Raw genomic sequence first — 24098 nt, forward strand, 5'->3', positions numbered from 1 at the left:
GGGATTATGTGTCACACTAAGGGGAGGGGATGTGTGGGAGGTAACATCTATGTCATTGGTTCTTTTATGCCTCCCCCTGGGTGTGGCCTGTATGTGTGAGTTGGAAATAAAAGCCAGGCTGGATGAGCCAGTCCAGAGTTCCTGTTTTACCCTCAAAGTGAAGTGTCGTCTCATTATTGGGGGAGGATTTATTGTATGCTGTTCCAGTTTGACTGCTAGGATTGAAAACCTATTCGTATGGTTCCTATTCAACTGTCTACAGCATTCAGAGGCTTGAGAGGATTTATACGCTTCTCTGATTCGGTGATTGTGGTGTCGGCTAGAGTGCTTGGAGGCCTCAGGAAGCGCTAGGAGCATCCTTTAACGGAGGTACCAAGTCGGGGTGCCAGGCGATCCGTTACATTGGTGGCAAGCGGTGGGATGGCGTCCTAGTGTGAGGTAAAGCAGCTCAGAGACACTGGTTGGATTTACAAATTGAGGGCAACGCTAGCAGTCGTGCAGCGCCCCTGGGAGCAGACAAGTATGGAAGGTTCTGGCTCTGGAGATGATTGGCTGGCCGAGGTGAGGCAGCGAGTGGCCGAGTATGGGGATGATATACCCATGGAGACACGCCGGGTGATCTGGAACCAGGTCATGGCCGAGCGAAACACAAGGCTGGACCGAGAATTCCGGTTGGCAAAAGAGAGGAAGTATGCTCAGCAGCAGGAGCGTTACAGCAGCCGAGTAGAGGCTGCATCCGAGGAGGTTAGCCGTCTTTCCCTGAGGCGGCGGGAGGAACCCGAAGTGGGGGTCCTCATAGACTGGTCCTGTGAGGAACCACAACAGGCAGGTAGAGATGGGACCAAGGTCTCTCCACCGGGCCCACCGGGATGCTGGGCAGCCGGCCCAGATCCCCAGCAGCAGCCAGTGTTGCCAGGTGGGGAAGCAGGTGGCCCTTACTCACAAATGTTGAGGGGCCTCACGGATTGGTCCTGGGAAGACCCACAGATGGCAGGTGGAGATGGGATCGAGGTCTCTCTACCGGCCCTACAGGGATGCTGGGCAGTCGGCCCAGATCCCCAGCGGCAGGTTACAGTTCAGAGAGAGGAGCTTGTTACACCCTCTCTCCAGCGGCAGCCTAACCCACCAAGGGGAGACCGTAAGCCCCACACCAGCGCAGATGGGATCGTGGTCTCTGCGCCCAAGTTACAGGGAGCTGAAGGAGCCGTCCTCCCTCCCCAGCGGCAGTGTGATTTGTTGGGAATTGGGAGCCCAGTCTCCATTCCCCAGCGGCAGAGTATCCAGCAGGGAATAGAGAGCCCAGCCCCCTTTCCCCCACAGCAGGACTCTGTGCTAGGAGGAGAGACAGTCGGTCTCCCTCCGCAGAGACGGGAAGTATGCATGGGAGAGGAGATTGTTACCACCTCTCCCCAGCGGCGGGTCATTAATGTACAGGGAATAGAGAGCTCAGTCTCCATTCCCCAGCGGCAGAGTGTTCTAATGGGAGAGGAGCTGGTTACCACCTCTCCCCAGCGGCAGCTTAATGTACCAGGGGGAGACTGTAAGCCCCACACCTGTGCAGATGGGACCGTGGTCTCTGCACTTCCAGCACAGGGGGTAGGGACGGTCGGTCCTGCCCCCCCACAACAGGGCTGTTTAGCCAAAGGGGAGACAGTCTGTCTCCAGCAGCAGAGCTGTGTAACTAAAGGGGAGACAGTCGGTCTCCAGCAGCAGAGTTGTGTAACTCAAGGGGAGACAGTCGGTCTCCAGCAGCAGAGCGGTGTAACTCAAGGGGAGACAGTCGGTCTCCAGCAGCAGAGCGGTGTATTTAAAGGGGAGACAGTCGGTCTCCAGCAGCAGAGCTGTGTAACTAAAGGGGAGACAGTCGGTCTCCAGCAGCAGAGCTGTGTAACTCAAGGGGAGACAGTCGGTCTCCAGCAGCAGAGCGGTGTATTTAAAGGGGAGACAGTCGGTCTCCAGCAACCAGGCTCCAACCAGACTACTCCCGTGGTAGTGCTGGCAACAGGACAGAGTACCGCTGGTCTCTGCCCCCTCAGCAACCTACCAAGGCAGCCTACCAGTCCCCCACACAGCCGTGGTGAGGCACCTGAACCTGGACAAGATTCTCCCTCACCCAGGTGTAGTAACTGTTTATTGTGGGTGGGCTGCTCTGCTGTTTCTGTCTTGTGGGTGGGCTGCTGGACTAACAAGGGCACTGACCGGCAGGAGGTCAAGTACCCTGTTAGTCTGGGGGGTAAAGGGGAGAAGTGTGGCGAAACCGACCTCGCCACGTGTCCTTGGAGGGGGCTGATTGCCCGCCTCTTGCCTTTGGACTATGGACCAGACTTTATGGGAATGTGATACCCCAGATAGCCATACCATGGAGCCTATTCATATAATGAAAGACTATGGGAAAGACTTTAGCTCCATGGCAATTGTACTGTGTGAGTAGGATCTGCGCGCTATTCGGTAGTTTTGTGCGTGCAGATCCCAGCTATCTGGGGATAGGTGAAATGTCTGTGTGTTATGTGTAAATGTGACTTTATGTATTTTAAAGTGTTTTATGTCGTTTTGCAACCATGTGGTTAATGGAGTCTGCCTTTAGTCCTGGGTAATTGGATTACTTCTCCAATTAACTCCAGGGCAGAAGGGAGGAAACCAGGGTGCATTGTGGGGATGTTTTTCTGCCAGCCAGAAAGGAACAAAAGATACTTTTAGTAACTTTTGAACCCCTGGTAGGATTCATGCCATTTTTTAATATGTTGTTCCCCTGAATGGATTGATTGTGGATATGTATTTTTATGTGAATGTGATGTATGGTTTTAAAGTTATGAAAGTTGTGTAAAAGTATATTTTACACTGTATGCATAATGGGATTATGTGTCACACTAAGGGGAGGGGATGTGTGGGAGGTAACATCTATGTCATTGGTTCTTTTATGCCTCCCCCTGGGTGTGGCCTGTATGTGTGAGTTGGAAATAAAAGCCAGGCTGGATGAGCCAGTCCAGAGTTCCTGTTTTACCCTCAAAGTGAAGTGTCGTCTCATTATTGGGGGAGGATTTATTGTATGCTGTTCCAGTTTGACTGCTAGGATTGAAAACCTATTCGTATGGTTCCTATTCAACTGTCTACAGCATTCAGAGGCTTGAGAGGATTTATACGCTTCTCTGATTCGGTGATTGTGGTGTCGGCTAGAGTGCTTGGAGGCCTCAGGAAGCGCTAGGAGCATCCTTTAACGGAGGTACCAAGTCGGGGTGCCAGGCGATCCGTTACACTTTGTTTTAGTGGATCTCTTGGGATATCCATTAAGTGTGCAATAGCTGCTGGTATCACAATTAAAACTACCATTATCTCTGTTAAGCACCTTATATAGACTGTTTTGCTTTTCATTGAATAGTTTCTATTGATTGTTTTCACTTTAGTGGCTCCAGGTTGGTGTTTTGTTTGCTATTGTTAGCATTTTTTCTGTATTTCTTCTTTTATTTCTTACAGATTTTCTAGCACTGGACTCCTTGGGTGGTCTCTCTAGCTACTTATCTAATGTGTTAGATTTTTAGATCTTTAGATATACTCCCATTTGCATTAAATATCATACATTTGTGCATTAAAACATATTCTAAAAATTTAAACAGGGTAAATAAATTCACTGGAACAATCAATATTTTATAATAAATTAATCACTAAAAATATCTACTTGAGTTTACATTACCAATTATGCTGATCGTGGATGTAGAAGCACACACATAAGTATCAGACGGACATTTTTTTTCATCACCAGTGCAGGAAAGTTCGCCTTCAGCCAGACAATGTATACAGGAGAGGGAGTAACCTGGAGGAGAAAAAGTTCCAAACTATTAGCTCTAATTCTATCACCTGAACAATAATATGTTGGTTAAGAAAGTCAAAAGACCATTCAAATTGATTGTAAACATTGCTTTGTGTTATGCTCAGAACCTTAGAACATGTGATAAAATAAGTTTAAAACTATGGTTAAAAAACAGACAGGGAGGGGCGGCGCCTGACTTCCAGCTGCTTTCTTCTAGAGCTCCGTACCGGCAGGCATCTACATAGCTTCTAACAGCAAGTATACCCGACGGAATCACTCCCCAACCGGTCCACAACACCCCCACAAAGACCCCTGACCGACCCGACATGGGAGGAGGCAGGAAAACCAAGCACTGCACAGAGGTGGTGCCGATATTCCGCGCCCACAGGGCGGAGAGCTCCACACGTGGGGAAGATGGCCGCGATGAGGATTCCGACTCAGCGGCAAGTGACACAAGCCGCATGGCAGCCACAACACCCCTCACAAAGGACGACCTCCAGCACCTATTACAGGAGATAAAAACGAATATGGCAGCTGAGTTCACTAGGCACCTGGCACCTATCACTGCAAGCCTCAATGATCTGACACATAGAACCACCGCCATTGAGGATCAATTAGACCGCACCTCCTCACGGACCCAGACAAACGAGAACGCCATTGCTGCCCTACAAGAGCAGGTACGCCAACTAGAAGAGGCCCAAGAAGACCTCAATAACCGTTCCCCCCGTAATAACATATGGATTCGCGGGGTGCCAGAGACGGTTGGGATTGACACGCTAGCCTCCACGCTGCGAGAATTGTTTTGCGGCCTGCTACCTGAAGCCTCACCAGCAGAGCTCCTGCTAGACAGGGCACACAGGGCCCTCAAAGCCCCCCTCCCCAATGCAGTCCAGCCCAGGGACATTATTATTCGCATGCATTACTTCCACATCAAGGAAGCACTCATGAGAGCGGCTAGAGACACCCCACTGCAGATAGAGGGGCATCAGGTATCCGTCTACCAAGATTTTGCCACAAGCACGCTACGCAAAAGGAGGGAACTAAGGCCCCTCACCCTGGAACTAGCCAGAAGACATATAAGGTATACCTGGGGACATCCCTTCAAGCTGCAGGTCAGACAGAACGACAGAACCCACACCCTGCACAATATTTTGGAGGCCACTGAATTCGTGGAACGCCTGGGCCTACCCGCCATCAACTTCACTGCGGAACCGACAGACAGGCGACCCATCGGAAGGCCAGCACCCAGAGGCCCACATCCAAACCCAATTGGGACCCCAGCTTCCAGAGGATCTCGCCCTCCAACCACCAACTAACCACGACTAAATTAATGTGGCATTATGGAACAAACTGCTACTCTCACCACAACCCTCACCCGCGACAAGCCACCAGGACAATTTGAGACACATCCTCGAGACCGCCGAGACTATGGACACACTCACCAGAAGACAGCGCTCTATCCGACTGATTGCCATCAAGAACCAGATAAGATATGACTTTACCCTGACCATATATGCTTAGCCCATGATCTTATGACAGATTGGAGGGACACGCTTGAACCCCAGTTTTGGCCTTACTCTTAACACTATATACCAATTGGGAAGCCGCAATGGCCCCGCTGGGCCTATCCTAGACTTCTTGCGTGCAACACTTGCTCCTAATATAGGGACACCCTGCTCCGCTGACCCTGATAGCTACTCACACCACTCCCCCCCCCCCAAAAAAAAATAATATTTATATATTTAACCACTACGATATTCACGATCACCTAACCCTTTAGCACAGACCCTCACCCACAACCGAAGAAGTCAGTACATGCTTAACCTACTTAGCAACCTAAGACGCAAGGCTCTGCAAACCCCACACACTCCATGGGGCGCAGGCACGGGCCATCGCTCATGCTGACACTCTATACCACTGACCCCATCGCTAGGAACAGGTAACATTGGGGACACCCAAGAATGGACAGGCTGTGATGTAATTCCAGTAAAATACAAGTTTAGCAGGCTAAGATTGCCACAAGGCATATGTATGTATATGTGTTTGTAGTATCAGTTAGTTAATTACACGTAGCTAAGATACTGTTATCACTGTACTGACCAGGTGCAGGAATGTAAGAACTGGAATTACGCGTCCCTCTCCTTTGTATCAGATGAGCCACGTGGTTAGACCGGATGGATGAGTTTAGACTCTATTTATTAAATAGGTTAAGGGTATGTGTGGGTGTAGTTAATTGTGGGAGGAGCTACAGTGCTATATAAGGAATGTACTCTATGTATTCAGTACTCAGACTTTGCTGTATTTTGGTGACGCTAGTCCCTCTGAGTCCCGATCGGTGATCCAATAAAGAATCTCTTCCTTCCTGAAGAAACCTGTGTCCATCTCTCTGTGCTTGGCTTCCGTCAGTTTCTCCGGTATCATTTGGTGCATTGGCCGGGAAGCTCATCGTTCAACGGTAGCTGAGAGGCAGAGGCGTGAGACGGTCTATCTTTGCCCACGTTCTCTACGGCTGCACCCCTGAACTTCTGCGTGGACCTCCCTTCGTCTCGGCGCCACTGGTCTGTTGTCCAGGAGATCATCGGCCTCTACGTGAGAAGTGCTGGGGTGTCCCCGTCGATGAGTGTGAACTCAGGTTCAGGAACGAGGAGGTAAGACAACTGCTGTTTTAGACGGCAGGACCCACTAGGGGTATACCGATTGTGCGGTAGGCCCAAAGGGGTTTTGAATCTGTGTATCTGCCCCCTCTGTCGGAGGGAAGGAGCGAAGGCGCACCGCTCGATCGAACGCTCTTTAGTCAGACCGTTTGATTTGGTTAGTCAGGCGGGGTCCTGGTGTAAATAGCCCTAGCCGGACACCGGTGTCTTGTCTAGACTAGCGTTCTAGGGTGTATATTACGTTCGCTAGGTCGGAGGGACCGGGAGACTAAGCGGCGCCTGTGTAAATTCGGTTCGCTAGTTCTCATCCTATCTGGGCTAAGTGGGAAGGCGTGTAAATTTGGAACCCACTAGACTTTTGATAGTGCGACTAAGAGGCGCCTGTGTAAATTCGGTTCTCTAGCTCGCTATATATGTGGTGATTGGGCAGTGTGGCTAACCAAAACGGGTGTATATAGTTTTAGGTAGTCCATTCAAGGTACTGGCCAATAGTTTAGTTGGGAATTGTAAATGTGTTAACGATTGTTTTAGTAAAGTGTATATCTTGTTAGATAGCGCGAGCTCAGCCGTCTAGCGAGAGTGTTAATAGTGTGTTGCTGTATTATAGTGCACGGTACCATAACCCTGTATATTTACTGACATTATATAATAAGTACTAATCATTGTCGTCCATTGCATGTTTAACACCATAACCACTAATAATTGTATTGTGACCTTAACTTGTGCTTTGACCTATGCTAACCGTACTGTAACCGCTATTTGTAAAAGACGATGTTACTGGGGTGTGTTATAGACGGGTAATTCGTATATAGAGAATTATAGCGTGGGTGACTGTATAGTTACGCCAAAGGGCATAATATTGATTATATAGTGACTGGTGTAACAGCTGTGTGTGTACGGGAATTCCCTGAGTGTTTATTGTTATTGTGTACGTTTCACTTGGTAACCGTACCACGTGGTGCTGTTGCCAGAGGAAACGGGTGTGACTGTTGAATAGTACGCGTGTATAGTATTCGTTGTCGACGACGTTCCATTGTTAAGTATGGGTGCGTCGCAGTCAACGATTCCGGATCCCTTAGGATGTATGGTTAAGAATTTTAAAAAGGGATTCAAAGTTTGTGATTTTGGGGTAAAGATGTCTCCTGTACGTTTGGTCACTTTGTGTACTAGGGAGTGGCCTACTTTGGTTGCGGCATGGCCGCCACGTGGCAGTTTGGATCCAACTCTGGTACAGCGCTTACACGTGGCTGTATCGGGTAGGCCTGAACTTTACGGCCAGTTTCCTTATATTGACTGTTGGAGACAGGCCGTAAATGACTCGCCAAAATGGCTCCAGACATGCCACGAGGAGCAGTGTCGCCTCATGGTAGCTAGGACTTGCTCGTCCACTAGGACTGGTGTTAGGCCCATTTTGGACACGCCCCCTGAGTCCGAGATCCCTTTGCCGCCCCCTTACTTTCCGTTAAGAAGAAGTGACGCTAACGCAGGAAGTCCTGCACCCCTCCCCTCATTACCCTCATCCACTTCCGCTTCCTCCTCCAGTACAGGATCCACCCCCCCTCGTACTAAATCTCCCCTTCCGGAACCAGAATCCACCCCCATTAGAAACGAATATCCTGATTTGGCGCCACTTCAGACTTCCGGTCAAGCTTCATCTAGCTCGGCTCGAAGTGTTTTATTTACGACCTTTTCCCAAAACCGACCTCCCACATCCCCATACCCTATCTCTCCCCGACCGGAACCCATGACTGACGCCTCTCTACGTAGCCCCATCCAAACCCGACAGTTGACTGGTGCCCAACAATTAAAGCACTATCAGATGCCTCTTCGTCTGAATCCCGGGTCAGCTTATATCGATGCCGCAGGTCAAATGGCACACGCTGACCCAGTCTTCGTATATGTCCCATTTACCACAACCGATCTTTTAAACTGGAAGACCCATAATTCCTCGTATACTGAGAAACCACAAGCTATGACTGATCTGTTCACCTCAATAGTACAGACGCATAATCCGACATGGGCTGATTGCCAGCAGTTACTAATGACTTTATTTAACAATGAGGAAAGGACAAGAATAAATCAAGCAGCCATTAAAGCATTAGAGGATAGAGCCCGTGCTTTGAACCAAGCCAATCCAGCAGCATGGGCCGCGACACACTATCCCAACACCGATCCCGATTGGAACGTAAATGGTGCTGATATGGTTCAACTCAGAGCCTATAGAGACGCTATAATTGCTGGCATGAAAGCCGGAGGAAAGAAAGCCATTAACATGTCGAAGACAGTTGAGGTGATCCAGAAAAGCGATGAAGCGCCCAGTGTCTTTTATGACCGATTATTGGAGGCATACCGCTTGTATACCCCCTTTAATCCGGAAGACGCAGACAATTCCCGAATGGTTAACTCCGCCTTTGTCAGCCAAGCATACGGAGATATTAAGCGCAAGCTACAAAAGTTAGAAGGGTTTGCAGGTATGTCCATCACCCAACTAATGGAGGTAGCAAATAAGGTCTATATGAACAGGGATACAGAAAGTAAGAAAGAGGAAGAGCGCAAGATGCGTAAAAAGGCTGATATGCTAGCGGTAGCGATCGCAGGCGTAGATAAACGGGGCCCAGATAGAGGCAATAATAGATGGAGTAGGGAGCCTTTGAGTAGGGATCAATGCGCGTATTGCAAGGAAGAAGGGCATTGGAGGAACGAATGTCCGCAAAGAGAGCAGTACGAGAGAGACCAACCCAGGGCAGGCTACGGAAACTTTAGAGGTAGAGCGAGAGGTAGAGGAGGCCCCGGAGGGAGTAATGGTTATAGAGGGAGTAATGGGAACAGAGGAAGTGTTAGGGAAGACAGGTATATTCCAGCAGCGCAAAGGTCCCGCGATAGAGAAGGTAGGGACTTTGTAGGATTGGCTGACACTGTCATGGAGGACTATTGATACCGACCGGGCTCCATCCCCCTTGGTCGAGCGGAGCCTATGGTCGATGTATCAATAGGGGGGAAAAGGAGTGCGTTCATGATCGACACTGGTGCTGAACATTCAGTGGTGACTAATCTAGTTGCTCCTCCATCTGGAAGGACTATTACTGTGATAGGAGCAACTGGAAGAAGTGCTGAAAAACCGGTTCTTAAAAGTCGACTCTGTACATTGGGAGGCCACGTAGTAAAACACCAATTCCTTTATATGCCTGAATGTCCAGTCCAATTGCTGGGACGTGATATGCTATCAAAATTACAAGCGCAGATTACGTTCCTACCAAATGGAACAACATCCTTAAAGTTTAATGGACCTTCAGGTATTATGACTTTATCCGTACCAAAGGAAGAAGAGTGGCGACTTTATACAGTGTTGACTAGCCAAAACCCTAGGAGTGATGAGACATTGTTTAACATACCAGGAGTTTGGGCAGAGAACAACCCACCAGGACTGGCCCGCAATATTCCACCAATAAAAATTGAACTGAAACATGGGGTTTATCCAGTGAGCCTAAGACAATATCACATTCCGCAGAAGGCTAAGAAGAACATCCAATCCTATCTGGATAAGTTCATACGGTATGGTATCCTAAAATTCTGTACTTCCCCCTGGAACACCCCATTGCTGCCTGTTCAAAAGCCCGGTACAGATGAGTATCGACCTGTACAGGACTTAAGAGCAGTCAATGATGCGGTTGTTAGCATACATCCAGTTGTACCCAATCCATATAACCTGCTTGCTTTAATTCCGGGCGGGGCTACTTACTTCACAGTCTTAGATCTCAAAGATGCCTTCTTTTGCCTCCGAATTGCCGCAGAAAGCCAATGTATTTTCGCTTTCCAATGGGAGAACGCTGTAACGGGCTCAAAACGCCAAATGACTTGGACAAGACTGCCCCAAGGGTTTAAAAATTCACCTACCCTATTTGGTTCAGCTCTAAGTCAAGATCTACTGGATTTCGAGTCTATCCCAGGAGAATGTGTATTGTTACAATATGTAGATGACTTGTTGATAGCAGCAGTTACAAAAGAAAAATGTCAGCAAGCAACGCACGATCTACTACATATTCTCTGGAAGGCAGGATACAAGGTGTCCAGGAAGAAGGCTCAGTTGTGTTTGCCAACTGTCAAGTATCTGGGATTCCATATCTCTGAAGGTCAAAGGATTATGGGGCCAGAGAGAAAAGAAGCTGTCTGCCAAATACCAATACCCAAGAATAGAAGACAAGTGCGAGAATTCTTGGGGGCAGCAGGCTTCTGTAGGATATGGATTCCCAGCTATGCGATACTGGCAAAACCTCTGTACGCAGCCATCAAAGGTACAGAGCACGACCCCTTCTTATGGACCCAAGAACAGCAAACGGCATTTGAAGATGTGAAGAAGGCTTTGATGAGTGCCCCAGCATTAGGTCTACCTGATCACACACGACCATTCTACTTATATGTACACGAGCAAAGAAGAATGGCTGTGGGAGTATTGACACAGTACTTGGGATCATGGCAAAGACCTGTTGCCTACATGTCTAAGCAACTGGATGCAGTGGCCAGCGGACTTCCACCTTGTCTAAGAGCCGTAGCTGCAGCCGCCCTGCTAGTAGCTGAAGCCGATAAACTCACTCTGGGTCAAGAACTTTATGTACGAGTCCCACATGCAGTACAGACGTTGTTGGATTACAAAGGAAATCATTGGTTTAGTAACAGCCGTATGACCAAGTATCAAGCAATGTTGTGTGAAAACCCAAGAGTGCATTTAGAGACTGTAAACACCTTAAATCCAGCTACCCTTTTGCCGCAACCTACTGAAAGTCAACATGATTGTTTGGAAGTAATGGATGAAGTATTTTCAAGTAGACCAGATCTTCGTGATTTTCCCATCCAGAACCCCGATGTTCAATATTACACCGACGGCAGTAGTTATGTGAAAGAAGGGATCCGCTATGCAGGATATGCAGTGACAACAATAGACAAGGTGATAGAAGCTCGGCCACTGGCGAAAGGAACATCAGCACAAAAGGCAGAATTAATAGCACTAACACGAGCGTTACAATTGGCTGAAGGTTTAAGAGTAAATATCTATACGGACTCTAAGTATGCGTTTTTAACCACTCATGCCCACGGAGCTTTGTATAAAGAAAGAGGACTACTGAATTCAGAAGGCAAAGAAATCAAGTACGCAGCTGAAATCCTACAACTATTGGAAGCAGTGTGGGAGCCGAAAGAAGTCGGTATCATACATTGTCGAGCGCATCTGAGAGGAGATGGTGATGTAACCAAGGGAAATCGGATGGCAGATAGTGCAGCTAAGCGTGCTGCTGAATCAGGAAGACAGGAGTATGTGGGGCATATAGCTGCTCTTATACCAACTCCACTGTCCCAATGGACTCCAGTTTATACAGCTCAAGAAGAGGAGTGGTTAAAGACTGAACCGGGAAAGTATTTGGAGAACAAGTGGTATCAGCTAGAAGATGGAAGAATAGTCATACCAGCATCACTAGCGGTAGAAATTGTCCAAAATTATCACAACGGGACACATTCTGGGAGAGACAGTACTGAAGAATCTCTCAGGAAACATTTCTACATACCAAGATTGTCCAACTTGACTCAGGCCATTGTACGCAGATGTGTAACGTGTGCTAAGAATAATGCAAGACAAGGACCAGTAAAGCCACCAGGAGTCCAGTTTATGGGGGGACTCCCCATGTCCGATCTACAAATAGACTTTACAGTAATGCCTAAATCGGGTGGACATCGTTACCTGTTGGTAATTGTGTGCACCTATTCAGGCTGGGTAGAAGCATGTCCTACTCGTACAGAGAAAGCAGGAGAAGTTGTAAGATTCCTGCTACGAGAAATAATACCCCGATATGGACTACCCTGTTCTATAGGATCGGACAATGGTCCAGCTTTTGTTCATCAGTGCCTACAACAACTGACTCATATGCTTGGTATAAAGTGGAGGCTTCATACTGCATATAGACCCCAGAGTTCTGGTAAGGTAGAGAGAATGAATAGAACTATAAAGAACCAGTTGGCTAAAATGTGTCAGGAAACCCAACTTAAGTGGAACGTTCTCTTACCCATAGCTTTATTGCGAATCCGCAGTACCCCTACCAGAAGGATGGGCCTCTCTCCTTTTGAAATCATGTATGGGCGACCACCTCCCGTACTTGGTAACTTAAGGGGGGACTTGAGTCAGTTGGGAGAAGGAATTACCCGGCAGCAGGTTGTAGAGTTGGGTAAGACTATGGAGGAGGTACAGAAATGGGTACAAGATAGATTACCTGTGAATATTTATCCCCCTGTTCATAGTTATCATCCAGGAGACCAAGTGTGGATTAAAGAGTGGAATAATGTACCGTTAGGGCCCAAGTGGAGAGGTCCTTATGTTGTTCTTTTGTCTACCCCTACAGCGATAAAAGTAGCCGAAGTAACTCCGTGGATACATCACTCCAGGGTTAAACCAGCAGCAGTCGATTCTTGGCAAATTACAGCAGATCCAGAGAATCCCTGCAAGATCCGGTTGAAACGCACTACTCAGTCGGAGTAACGAGGAATTATTGTGGATTACAAATTTTATTGTTACAGGTGTGAGTGAGAAGGCCATAATAAAGCCTGTCCGCTTACCAACACATAGTGTATAAGCCAGGAAAGTCTCGAAGGGACACCTGTGAAGACGAGCAGAACTCCATTCCCTGCAGCCCTCACATCCTGGAAGCTGAGGTTCCATCGCACGGACGAAGACTGAGGATGACGGCGAAAGATGTGCTTTTGATTGTGTTTATTTATATGTGTTTTTATATTCAGGAAGGTAGAGGTACCGACACTCCTAGCTGTGAGGTATGCATTAAGACTACGAGAACAGGTAACCATATTTCCCAAACCCTAATTTGGCATTCACAATACGAATGTAAAGGAGAGGTATCAAGATGTAGATACCTAAATATAGACTATAGTGTGTGCCATTTAGGAGTAGGAGAACCTAAGTGCTTCAGTCCAGAGTATCAACCTCGTACAATTTGGTTGACTCTCAGGAATGGAGATCCTCAGGGGACCCTAATTAATAAGACGGTGTTAGAATCCGTACATTCTTCGGGTGTTCTGCTATTTGATGCATGTAAGGCGATATCAAGTGGTAGAAAACCGTGGAATGTATGTGGGGATCTTAGATGGGAGAGGACGTATGGGTCTAATGATAAATATATTTGTCCCAGTAGTAAAAATAAATATGTGAGTCCTAGATGCCCAAATAAAGACTATAACTTTTGTCCATATTGGTCTTGTGTGGGGTGGGCGACTTGGGGACAGACAGTAGATAAAGACATGATAGTGACTAAGTTGCCGACTAGCCCTTATTGTAAGTCTATGGAATGCAACCCAGTCCATATACTTATTAATAACCCCGACAAGTTCCTAGATAAGTATGGAAATTTATTTGGGTTTCAGATATACGGGACGGGTTTAGATCCTGGGACATTATTGTTTATAGGAATAGAGACTGATACGGTATCCTCCCAGACTCATCAAGTATACCATTCCTTTTATGAAGAGATGAGTATAGATAATAAGATCCCCCATAACGCTAAAAACCTGTTCATTGACCTAGCTGAAAGTATTGCCGGTAGTCTTAATGTTACCAACTGCTATGTGTGTGGAGGTACTAACATGGGAGACCAATGGCCTTGGGAAGCAAAGGAGGTAATGTCCGGTTCTGAGGCAGTTGACCAACTAATATCTACACAAGCCGATTATCATTTGAGTGTTAGAGGTAAATCTGAGTGGAGATTAAAGACCTCCATCATAGGTTATGTTTGCATAGCAAGGAAAGGAATAATGTATAATACTTCTGTAGGAGAATTAACTTGTCTAGGGCAAAAAGCTTATGATGATGATACTAAAAATACAACTTGGTGGTCGGCTTCAAATGTCTCAGAACCATCTAACCCGTTTGCTAGATATGCCAGTTTAAAGGATGTGTGGTTTGATTTATCCATCACATCTACCTGGAGAGCCCCAGCAAATTTGTACTGGATCTGTGGTAAGAAAGCCTATTCGGAGTTGCCACAGGACTGGGAAGGGGCATGTGTGTTGGGTATGCTCAAACCATCCTTCTTCTTGTTACCGATTGAAACAGGTGAGACTTTAGGTGTTAAAGTGTATGATGTGAATCATAGGAAGAAAAGGGGACCCTTAGAGATAGGCACCTGGGAAGATAATGAATGGCCTCCCCAGCGTGTCATGGATTATTATGGGCCAGCCACGTGGGCAGAAGATGGTACCTTTGGTTATAGAACCCCAATTTATATGCTCAACCGTATTATAAGATTACAGGCGGTGGTTGAGATTATTACTAATGAGACCTCACAAGCACTCAATCTTCTAGCGAAGCATAATACCAGGATGAGGACAGCAGTGTACCAAAATAGATTAGCCTTGGATTACCTTTTGGCAGTAGAGGGAGGTGTATGTGGGAAGTTTAACCTGAGCAATTGCTGTCTTCAAATAGATGACGAAGGGCAAGCAATAGCTGAGCTTACTAGCCATATGGTTAAACTAGTGCATGTGCCTACTCAGGTATGGAAAGGGTACAATCCAAGTAGTTGGTTTGGTAGCTGGTATGAGTGGTTTGGAGGGCTTAAGGCAGTGGTAGGTGGAGTCCTACTGATTTTACTGTTGTGTCTACTCCTACCGTGTCTTATACCCTTAGTAGTTAGGTCTGTGCAAAGCCTGATAGGAAGTATAGCAGAGAGGAAGGCTGCTGCACAGATAATGGCGATATATAAGTATAAGGCTCTAGATCAAGGAGAACCAATGCAGGAAGATGAGTGTTAAAAGATTCACATCATAAGATAAGTCTGGTCTGGTTCATGGTAACCTGAGGTATATGCAAACCAAGGTTAAGTGATGCCTCAAGTAATTGTGAAATATCAGAGGCATCAAAGGGGGGAATGTGATGTAATTCCAGTAAAATACAAGTTTAGCAGGCTAAGATTGCCACAAGGCATATGTATGTATATGTGTTTGTAGTATCAGTTAGTTAATTACACGTAGCTAAGATACTGTTATCACTGTACTGACCAGGTGCAGGAATGTAAGAACTGGAATTACGCGTCCCTCTCCTTTGTATCAGATGAGCCACGTGGTTAGACCGGATGGATGAGTTTAGACTCTATTTATTAAATAGGTTAAGGGTATGTGTGGGTGTAGTTAATTGTGGGAGGAGCTACAGTGCTATATAAGGAATGTACTCTATGTATTCAGTACTCAGACTTTGCTGTATTTTGGTGACGCTAGTCCCTCTGAGTCCCGATCGGTGATCCAATAAAGAATCTCTTCCTTCCTGAAGAAACCTGTGTCCATCTCTCTGTGCTTGGCTTCCGTCAGTTTCTCCGGTATCAAGGCAAGGGACTCCCCCCTGGGAGGGGACATTCGAGAAATTTACGACCCATGCTTGCCCTGCTATATTTAACACGCACTAGACACTACCCCGCATGATGCAGGGTGCGCAAACACCAGGGAACCCATCACCAGACGAGTAGGCATACCCTTCTCCCCATATTCGCAACCCCACAAGGGGTCCCTTAGAGTTAAAAGACTATTTTGACCTAAACACACGGACAGACACCGCACCCACGACAATATGGGCCGCACATAAAGCGGTCATCAGAGGCACCCTCATCAGCTTAGCCTCACATAAGAAAAAACGCTCACAGCAGCAAATCACCGACGCGATGACGGAACTCCGTCACCTAGAAACCCTACACAAAAAGAACCCACACCCCACCACGCTAACTAAACTGACAGCACTTAGGGACCTACTCAAAAGCCTTATGCAGAAAGACACTGCTAAAGCCTTAATGTGGCTAAAATGCACATTTTATGTAAAAGGGAACAAGGCGGACACAAAGCTGGCCCACCGCCTCAAGCAACGAATTGAAGCCAAACGGATATCAGTTATACGCACCACAGAAGGCGACACTAGCAATTGCCCAATGCGAATAGGTAGCATTTTCCAAGAGTACTATACCGACCTCAACCACACCCGACACTCCCAAAACAACCTAGATTCCCTGCACACCCGTATAGATAGTGTGGCGAAACCAACCTCGCCACTGGGCCCTGGAGAAGCCTGTTTGCTAGCCTCCTACCTACTGACTATGGCCCCTGGGTTATTTGGGGCATATTGTACTGTATATTGCTGCTACTGGCCCTTTTAACAGCATCTATGGACATATTGGGACTTTTGGGACTACTGTCCCTTTAAGACTGTGAAGCATATTCAAGTGTACTGCCTGTAATATTATATATGTATTTATAGATGTGTTAAGTTTATCCTGGGTGATTTGTATGCAGCATTCTGATTGTTCGGTAGAATCACTCCATTCAGTATATTGAGTGAAACTACCAAACAACCAGACCACCCAGGAATGAGTGTGCCTCCAATTACCGTTTGCAACAATGTTGCAAACAGGTAATTGGCAATCAGTGCAGTGTGGTCTTTGTCCTCTGGGTGGCCGCCATTCGGGAAACAAACACGTGGCGGCGGCCATCTTAAACTACCGAACAGCGGTGTTTTGCCGTCGAGTGTCTGGAACTAAAATCGGACACTTGACTAGGCAAACACCGCTGAGACCTCCATACTTCCAGAAATTCGTATGGAAACTACCGAATGACCCGCCGTTCGGTAGAAAGAACCCCATAAACAAGGGAATTCATTCAAACCCTCTCCAGGCTCTATAACACAGGCAATTCGCCTGTTTTCATTCCCTTGTTTGTGACCGACCGCAGGGCCAAAATGCATGGAACTGTTTTCGGATACTTTACCCATGCGGTCGGTCAAATCTTTGGAACCCCATATCTCACGAACCATTCATCCGAATTACTTGAATTTTGAATATGTTGTCCCTATGAATAAGGGCTATCCAGCGATGCTGGATTTAAAGGTGTACCCCCGGGTTTTGGGGTACATCCAGAACTTGGCTGAAAAAGTGTACCGGATAATTGAGTTTAATGTTATCTGAGGCGAGGGGATGTGTGGGCTGAACCATGTATGTGATTGGTTATTTTATGCCTCCCCCTGGGTGTGGCCTGTATGTGGATTAGTGTAATAAAAGCCAGGCTGGATGAGACAGTCCAGAGTTCCTGTTTTAACCTCAAAGTGATGTGTCGTCTCATTATTGGGGGAAGGATTTATTGTATGCTGTTCCAGTTGACTGCTAGGGGTACAAGCCTATTCGTATGGTTCCTATTCAATGGTCTACAGCATTCATACGCTTGGGAGAATTTAAAGGTTTCTTGGATTCGGTGATTATGGTGTCTGCCAGAGTGCTTGGAGTCCTCAGGAAGCACTAGGAGCATCCTTTAACGGAGGTACCAAGTCGGGGTGCCAGGCGATCCGTTACAGATAGATTCCTAAATAATGCATCCCTACACATGATGACCCAGGAGGCTAAGGCCTCAATGGGGCAAGAATTGATGGTGGAAGAGATGGCGTCGGCCCTCGGATCCTTCAAGCCCAACAAGAGCCCGGGCCCAGATGGCTACTCAGGCTTATATTATAAGGAATTCAGCCCTCTACTACTTCCCCACCTGTGCAAGGTATTCAACGCCACGTTAAGGGGAGAAACCCTCCCACCGGACATGACTGGCGCAAATATCTGCCTCCTACCCACACCCGGAAAAGACCACCTAGATCCCTCTCACTACAGGCCGATCTCTCTACTCAACGTAGACCTTAAACTCATGACTAAGGTCATGGCGAATAGACTGAACCCGTACCTGGGATCCCTTATACACCCAGATCAGGTGGGATTTATCCCCCATAGACAGGCCGCTGACAACACCCGACGAGCCGTGGACCTTATCTGGCTCGCCAACCACAGACAAATCCCAACTGCAGTGATATCACTCGATGCCGAAAAGGCTTTCGATCGCCTAACATGGCCATTTTTACACCGAACCCTAACACACATAGGATTGCCACCGGAATTCACCTCATTCTTACAGGCGGTGTACCACGCCCCTCAAGGAGCACTCCTACTACCCAACATACCACCCCTGTGCTTCCCCATCACCAACGGCACGCGTCAGGGGTGCCCTTTGTCTCCCCTACTGTTTGCCCTCTCCCTGGAGCCCCTACTCCAGGCAGTGCACGCCAGCATGGAGGTGGAGGGGATCACGGTAAGGGGGAAACATTTAAGATCTCGGCATACGCCGATGATATATTCCTGACTCTAACCAACACGGAACACTCATTAGGGCAGTTCCTAACCATTGTACAAGAATACTCCGACATCTCGGGCTATAAGCTCAACTTAAACAAATCTGAACTCTTTCCCGTACAGCTAGACTCCGCGAGCCTAGAAAGGATACGCCAAACATTCCCACTTAGGATCTGCCGCTTGGCTATTTCCTACTTCGGGATCCAATTGCCAGCGGATGTCTCCTCCCTATATTCCAAGAACTACACCCCTATACTCCTTAAAGCACATGAAGACCTGATCAAATGGAAACCCCTGGGAATATCATGGATGGGACATGTGACCTCCATTAAAATGAATCTCCTCCCTAGGTTCCTCTACCTCTTCCAAACCCTCCCAATCCCACTACATAAACCAGACTTCAAAACCCTCCAATCGGCTATCGACACGTTCATATGGAACGGACATAAACCAAGGGTACGAAGGAACACGCTATACGTGCCCAAGAAAACAGGAGGTCTGGGCCTACTGAACTTCTTACACTACCATACGGCAGCACACCTGGCCCAGATCCAGCACTGGCATGTACCACCTGGAAAGAAAAGATGGGTGGACCTAGAACACCTGATCTTTGGACTAGACCATCCGTCCCTGTACATGTGGACACCCAGACCTCATAGGCCCCTACCACCGCCGACGGCTCCCGCGATTAACCACGCACTGGACCTGTGGGATAACACGAAAGACAAATACGATCTCTCCTCTTTCCTATCCCAGATGACCCCGATCTGGAGGAACAAACTGTTCCCCCCAGGACTCACACCCAAGCACTTCGCCAACTTCGAGCAAAGAGATATCTCCAGAATAGGACACCTCTATCAGGGCACCGAAACCATCCAATTCGCAGATATTAACGACTCCTCTTCCCTAACAACGTTCAACTATTTTAGGTACATCCAACTGCGTAGCTTCGTGGCTATACCGAGTATCAAGCAAGCGGGGACAGCCCCGCCCACCAAATTCGAACGCGAATGCACGACCCATCCAAACAGAAAAGGCCAAATTTCAGACCTATACATGATCATCACTAACCACCCCACACAACGCTCCCTCCCATATATATCAGCGTGGGAGAGAGACCTAGGCCCACCGACTGAAACAACGGACTGGTCTGACATCTGGGAGGCAACAGCCTTCGTGTCCATATGCGTAACACACTCAGAGCAAGCATATAAAATGCTGTTTCGGTGGTACCTCACACCACAACGCCTGACCTCCATGCACCAGACACAATCTAACACATGCTGGAAACAATGCGGGGAGATGGGGACGTTCCTACACTGCTGGCGGACGTGCCCGAAACTCCGACTGCTGTGGCAAAGCGCCACCCAATTAATCACCAAATTGTTACACAAACCGTGCCCGGTGGACCCTTGGGCCCTGTTGCTATCCAAACCCATAGACCCATTCACGAGATCAGAAAACAAACTAATAGCCCGAATCGCACTAGCTACCCGCAGAGCCATTGCGGAACTCTGGTCCACGTCCCGTATCCCACTGCAAGAAATGATCACACAAAAAATAATAGAGAGCTCGCAGATGGACAAACTGACTGCACAATTCCGAGACACCCCTAAACAATTCCACAAAGTATGGGACCCATGGTTAGAGGGGGACACGACCATCCCCTGGTGACATGTATACACAGACAGGGAATCAATCGACACCACGATTGAAGCCTGAGCCGCTAACACACGATCACTGCACAGGCCACGACCCTCATACTCAACATCACACACCCTCGGCCCTCCCCGGGTTCGAGCATGGGGGCGCAGTGTCCCGGGCGGACCACAGGCTGTAACCCCGTCCTGTACCCTAACTCACCCAAACTAGGCCACCTGCGGTAACATCAGCCAACCTACCTAACCCCACCATCCTAGCCATCCATAACACAACCAGACGCAAAGCACACCCACAGACCAGGGAGACGCACGGACGACCACTCTACCAACACACACAACACCGAACCCAAAATGAGAGGATTATTGCTGAGGCCCAACAGATAGAACACGACAGAGACCACACGGAGCCCTCCACACATGACGGGAGACCGACGGACCCAACACTAGGATTAACAGCAGGACTGCCCTCAGTACACGTCCCCGACACCCTCAATACACACCACCAACTCGGTGAACAAACGGGCACGCCCAAGGACGCAACTTTGAACAAACCAACCCCGATGGACACGACAGACTGGAGCTAAGCAGCGTCCCCGACGAGACAAGGCCTTCTAACCCCAGCTGGACACACGACCCGACCAGACCCCCACCCTCCCCACCCTAAAGGCAGCCTCCCACCACGACGATACAGGTATACACAAATACTGGCCCACAATCGACCAAGAGAGAATGCATTGACTCCTGACTGCTAATCAATGTCAAACTACCACTGTATACCATTGTGCTACAATCTTCTAAAGTGTACCCTGCGACGGTACAAATCTGTACGGATGCAACTGTTATACCCCCCCTTTTTTTCTTTTCTGTACCCCCTCTCCCGAATATTGATATGTATATATACATACACACAAATCCAATAAATAAAGAATGATAAAAAAAAAAAAAAAAACAGACAGGAAGATTCTGTTAGGTACATGGTTTGTTTAAAGAGGAATTAATATGTGAATGGAGGTCACAGATCTGTACATGCAAATGTATTTTATTATCTGCCCAGAACTCTGCACATACCCTGCTGTAACGGATCACCTGGCACCCAGACTGGGCACCTCCGTTGACGGACGCTTCCAAACCGACGCCGAGGACCATAAGCACCGCACCGGACATCACAACCACTGCATATTCCACAACCGCCGTAGCTTAACTGGAGTCTCGCCGTCTTCCTTCCACCCTGGATCAACCTCTGTCCTCCAGGACCGTGTGGGGAAGACCTCTACTCCAGGAGAGCGTATCAGGAACAGCTCTTAAAAGAGCTAAGTAATTATAGCTCAGGGGAGTATACAAAGTATAGCAATCCCCAGTGTGAATATAGCAATTCCCTACAATAATGAGATGAGGCTACGTATTGAGGGTTAAGCAGGAACAGAATGAACTGAGGTTTTATTTTCTCTTTTATACAAGTTTTCCCACAAGGTTACCACCCATGTGGACCTTGTGGTACACAGGACCCAAAGTTACAAAGCCAATCAAAACACTCTTGTACAGTTAGTCATTTCCAGAAAATGTACACAAAACCTCCCCTCTGCCTGTGATACAATTAACAAACACAATGGACTAACTCAATTACCCACAGGCAGAAAACACACCTTTTTCACAAAACACAGAAAACACCACATACCCCCACATTCACCACATAACACCACATACAAGTATACATCCATGGATAGCCCTGATCTGGGTGAACAACATATCCAAAAATCACCGAGATCAGAGCAGGGTTTCAAATGTTTTGTGGAAGTCACATTTGGCCGACCGCAAGCATGGCTTTCATGCCCAAAACAGTTCCAAAGATTTAGGCTGTGCGGCCGGTCTATATTCTCCTCTATCCTGGAGATAATTGGCTTAAGTGGCTGTGGTAAGCCAATTATCTCCAGTAAATGTCTCTAAGTCCAAAAACTGTTACGAAAAACACACAAAAATACATAACTCCTACAATACAATGTTTAACCTATATGTCCAACATATCCCCAGATAGCTTGGATCTGAGTGCTCAATATGTCCGAAAAGCGCTCAGATCTCACAAATACAGTTGGATCGCCATGGGGTTAAACAATAGCAAGGGCTGATGAGAGATTGAGCAGGGACAAAGCAGCCAGTTTCAACTGGTCTGGCAGTGTTCCTGGGACAATGCCCTGCTGGAGAACAATGGACAGGAAAAAGGGGGAGGGGAAGAGGCACATTTTTCCATGGAAGTCACTTTTTAGCCTGTCTTTTTGCAGGGCCCATAGTCTTGGTGGCAAGCAGGCCTCTCCAAATCCCAGTGACGAAGGTGCTTTCATCACAGTGTCAAATAAGTAAATTTTGGGGAAATGTTGTTGTTTTTGGGGTGTTTCTGGACTTTGGGTAAAATGGATATTTTTTGCCTGTGGTAATTGAGTTAGTCCATTGTGTTTGGTAATTGTATCACAGGAAGAGGGGAGGGTTTGTGTACATTAGCTGGGAGTGTCTAACTGTACAATACTGTGTTGATTGGTTTGTGTCCTTTGTGTCCTGTGCTCCACAAGGTCCACGTGGGTGGCAACCTTGTGGGGAAAATGTGTATAAAAGAAATGCCTTTGTGCTCATTAAACAGACTTGTTCTACTCTTCATGAAGTTTCGGCTCATGTTTTGGGGATTGGAGAACTACCTACACTTTGGGGATTGCTGTAATCACTATACTCCCCAGAGTAAGCTCTTGTAAGAGCTTGTTCCTGTTCCTGCTCTCTGGATTTAGGAGAGGTCCACCTACTGGAAGCTGGTCCCTGATCTTGGGCCCAGAGTAGGAGGAAGACGGCAAGACCCCAACCAAGCTGCAGCGGTTCGTGGGGTCTGCGGTGATTATGGTCTCTGGTGGAGTGCTTGGAGCCCTCAGGAAGTGCTAGGAGCATCCGTCAACAGAAGGTACCCAGTCGGGGTGCCAGGTGATCCGTTACAGACACTATGCCAAACCGCAACCCCAACGTTCTAAGTGGTTCACTGAGTGGCCATCGATTCGTATGCACGACCATCTTGTTTTGTCGAATGCATCCGGGGTTTGGTCGTAGAGTGTCTGGAACTATTTTCGGACACTCAATGGCCCGAACACCGCTGAGACTTCCATGACCACTTAGATTTGTGTTAATTCATCCGAAGGAGGCGGCATTTGGTAGAAACAACGTACGAATGAAGAGGCACACAACTACCTTACGCACGAATGATTATTTGAACTATTGTTCGACATTTTTAACTGCACAAAAGAGACCGGCTGCACCAGCTGAATTCGTGGAACTATTTTGGGCAGGAGCCTTGTGTGCGGCCGCGCACTTGGGCGTCACCCTTGTTGGGAAACCTGCATAAAAGGTCAGTGTGCCTCCATTAAAATGGAGTTCCTGTTTAACCCTCTACACATAGCCTCGTCTCGTGATTGGAGCGAAACTGCTATTTTCACACTTGGGATTGCTATACTCTTTATACTCCCCTGGGTGCTAATCACTAGCTCTTCTAAGAGCTGTTCCTGCTATGCTCTCTGGAGTAGGAGAGGTCTTTACCACACGGTCCTGGATGTCAGAGGTTGGTCCATGGTGGGAGGAAGATTCCAGCTAAGCTACGGCGGTTGTGGAGTCTGCGGTGTTTCTGGTGTCCGGTGTGGTGCTTATGGTCCTCGGCATCAGCTAGGAAGCATCTGTTGGCGGAGGTGCCCAGTCAGGGTGCCAGGTGATCTGTTACAATGGGTAATTTTCTTTTATTTGTGCCCAACTTTCTTACCCAATC

At 47.7% G+C, this 24098-nt stretch overlaps 1 protein-coding gene across 1 annotated transcript in view; it reads right to left on the reverse strand.

The window, feature by feature from the left end:
* Positions 1-24098, reverse strand: part of LOC134577641 (phospholipase A2 inhibitor and Ly6/PLAUR domain-containing protein-like) — an 82747-nt gene that overhangs the window by 17777 nt on the left and 40872 nt on the right. The window contains exon 2 of the mRNA XM_063436501.1: positions 3689-3808. Coding sequence (XP_063292571.1) covers positions 3689-3808 — 120 coding nt within the window. The remainder of the gene's footprint in view (positions 1-3688; positions 3809-24098) is intronic.

Source organism: Pelobates fuscus, chromosome 11 (genome assembly GCF_036172605.1).
Source record: "Pelobates fuscus isolate aPelFus1 chromosome 11, aPelFus1.pri, whole genome shotgun sequence".
In the NCBI taxonomy this organism is placed as follows: Eukaryota; Metazoa; Chordata; class Amphibia; order Anura; family Pelobatidae; genus Pelobates; species Pelobates fuscus.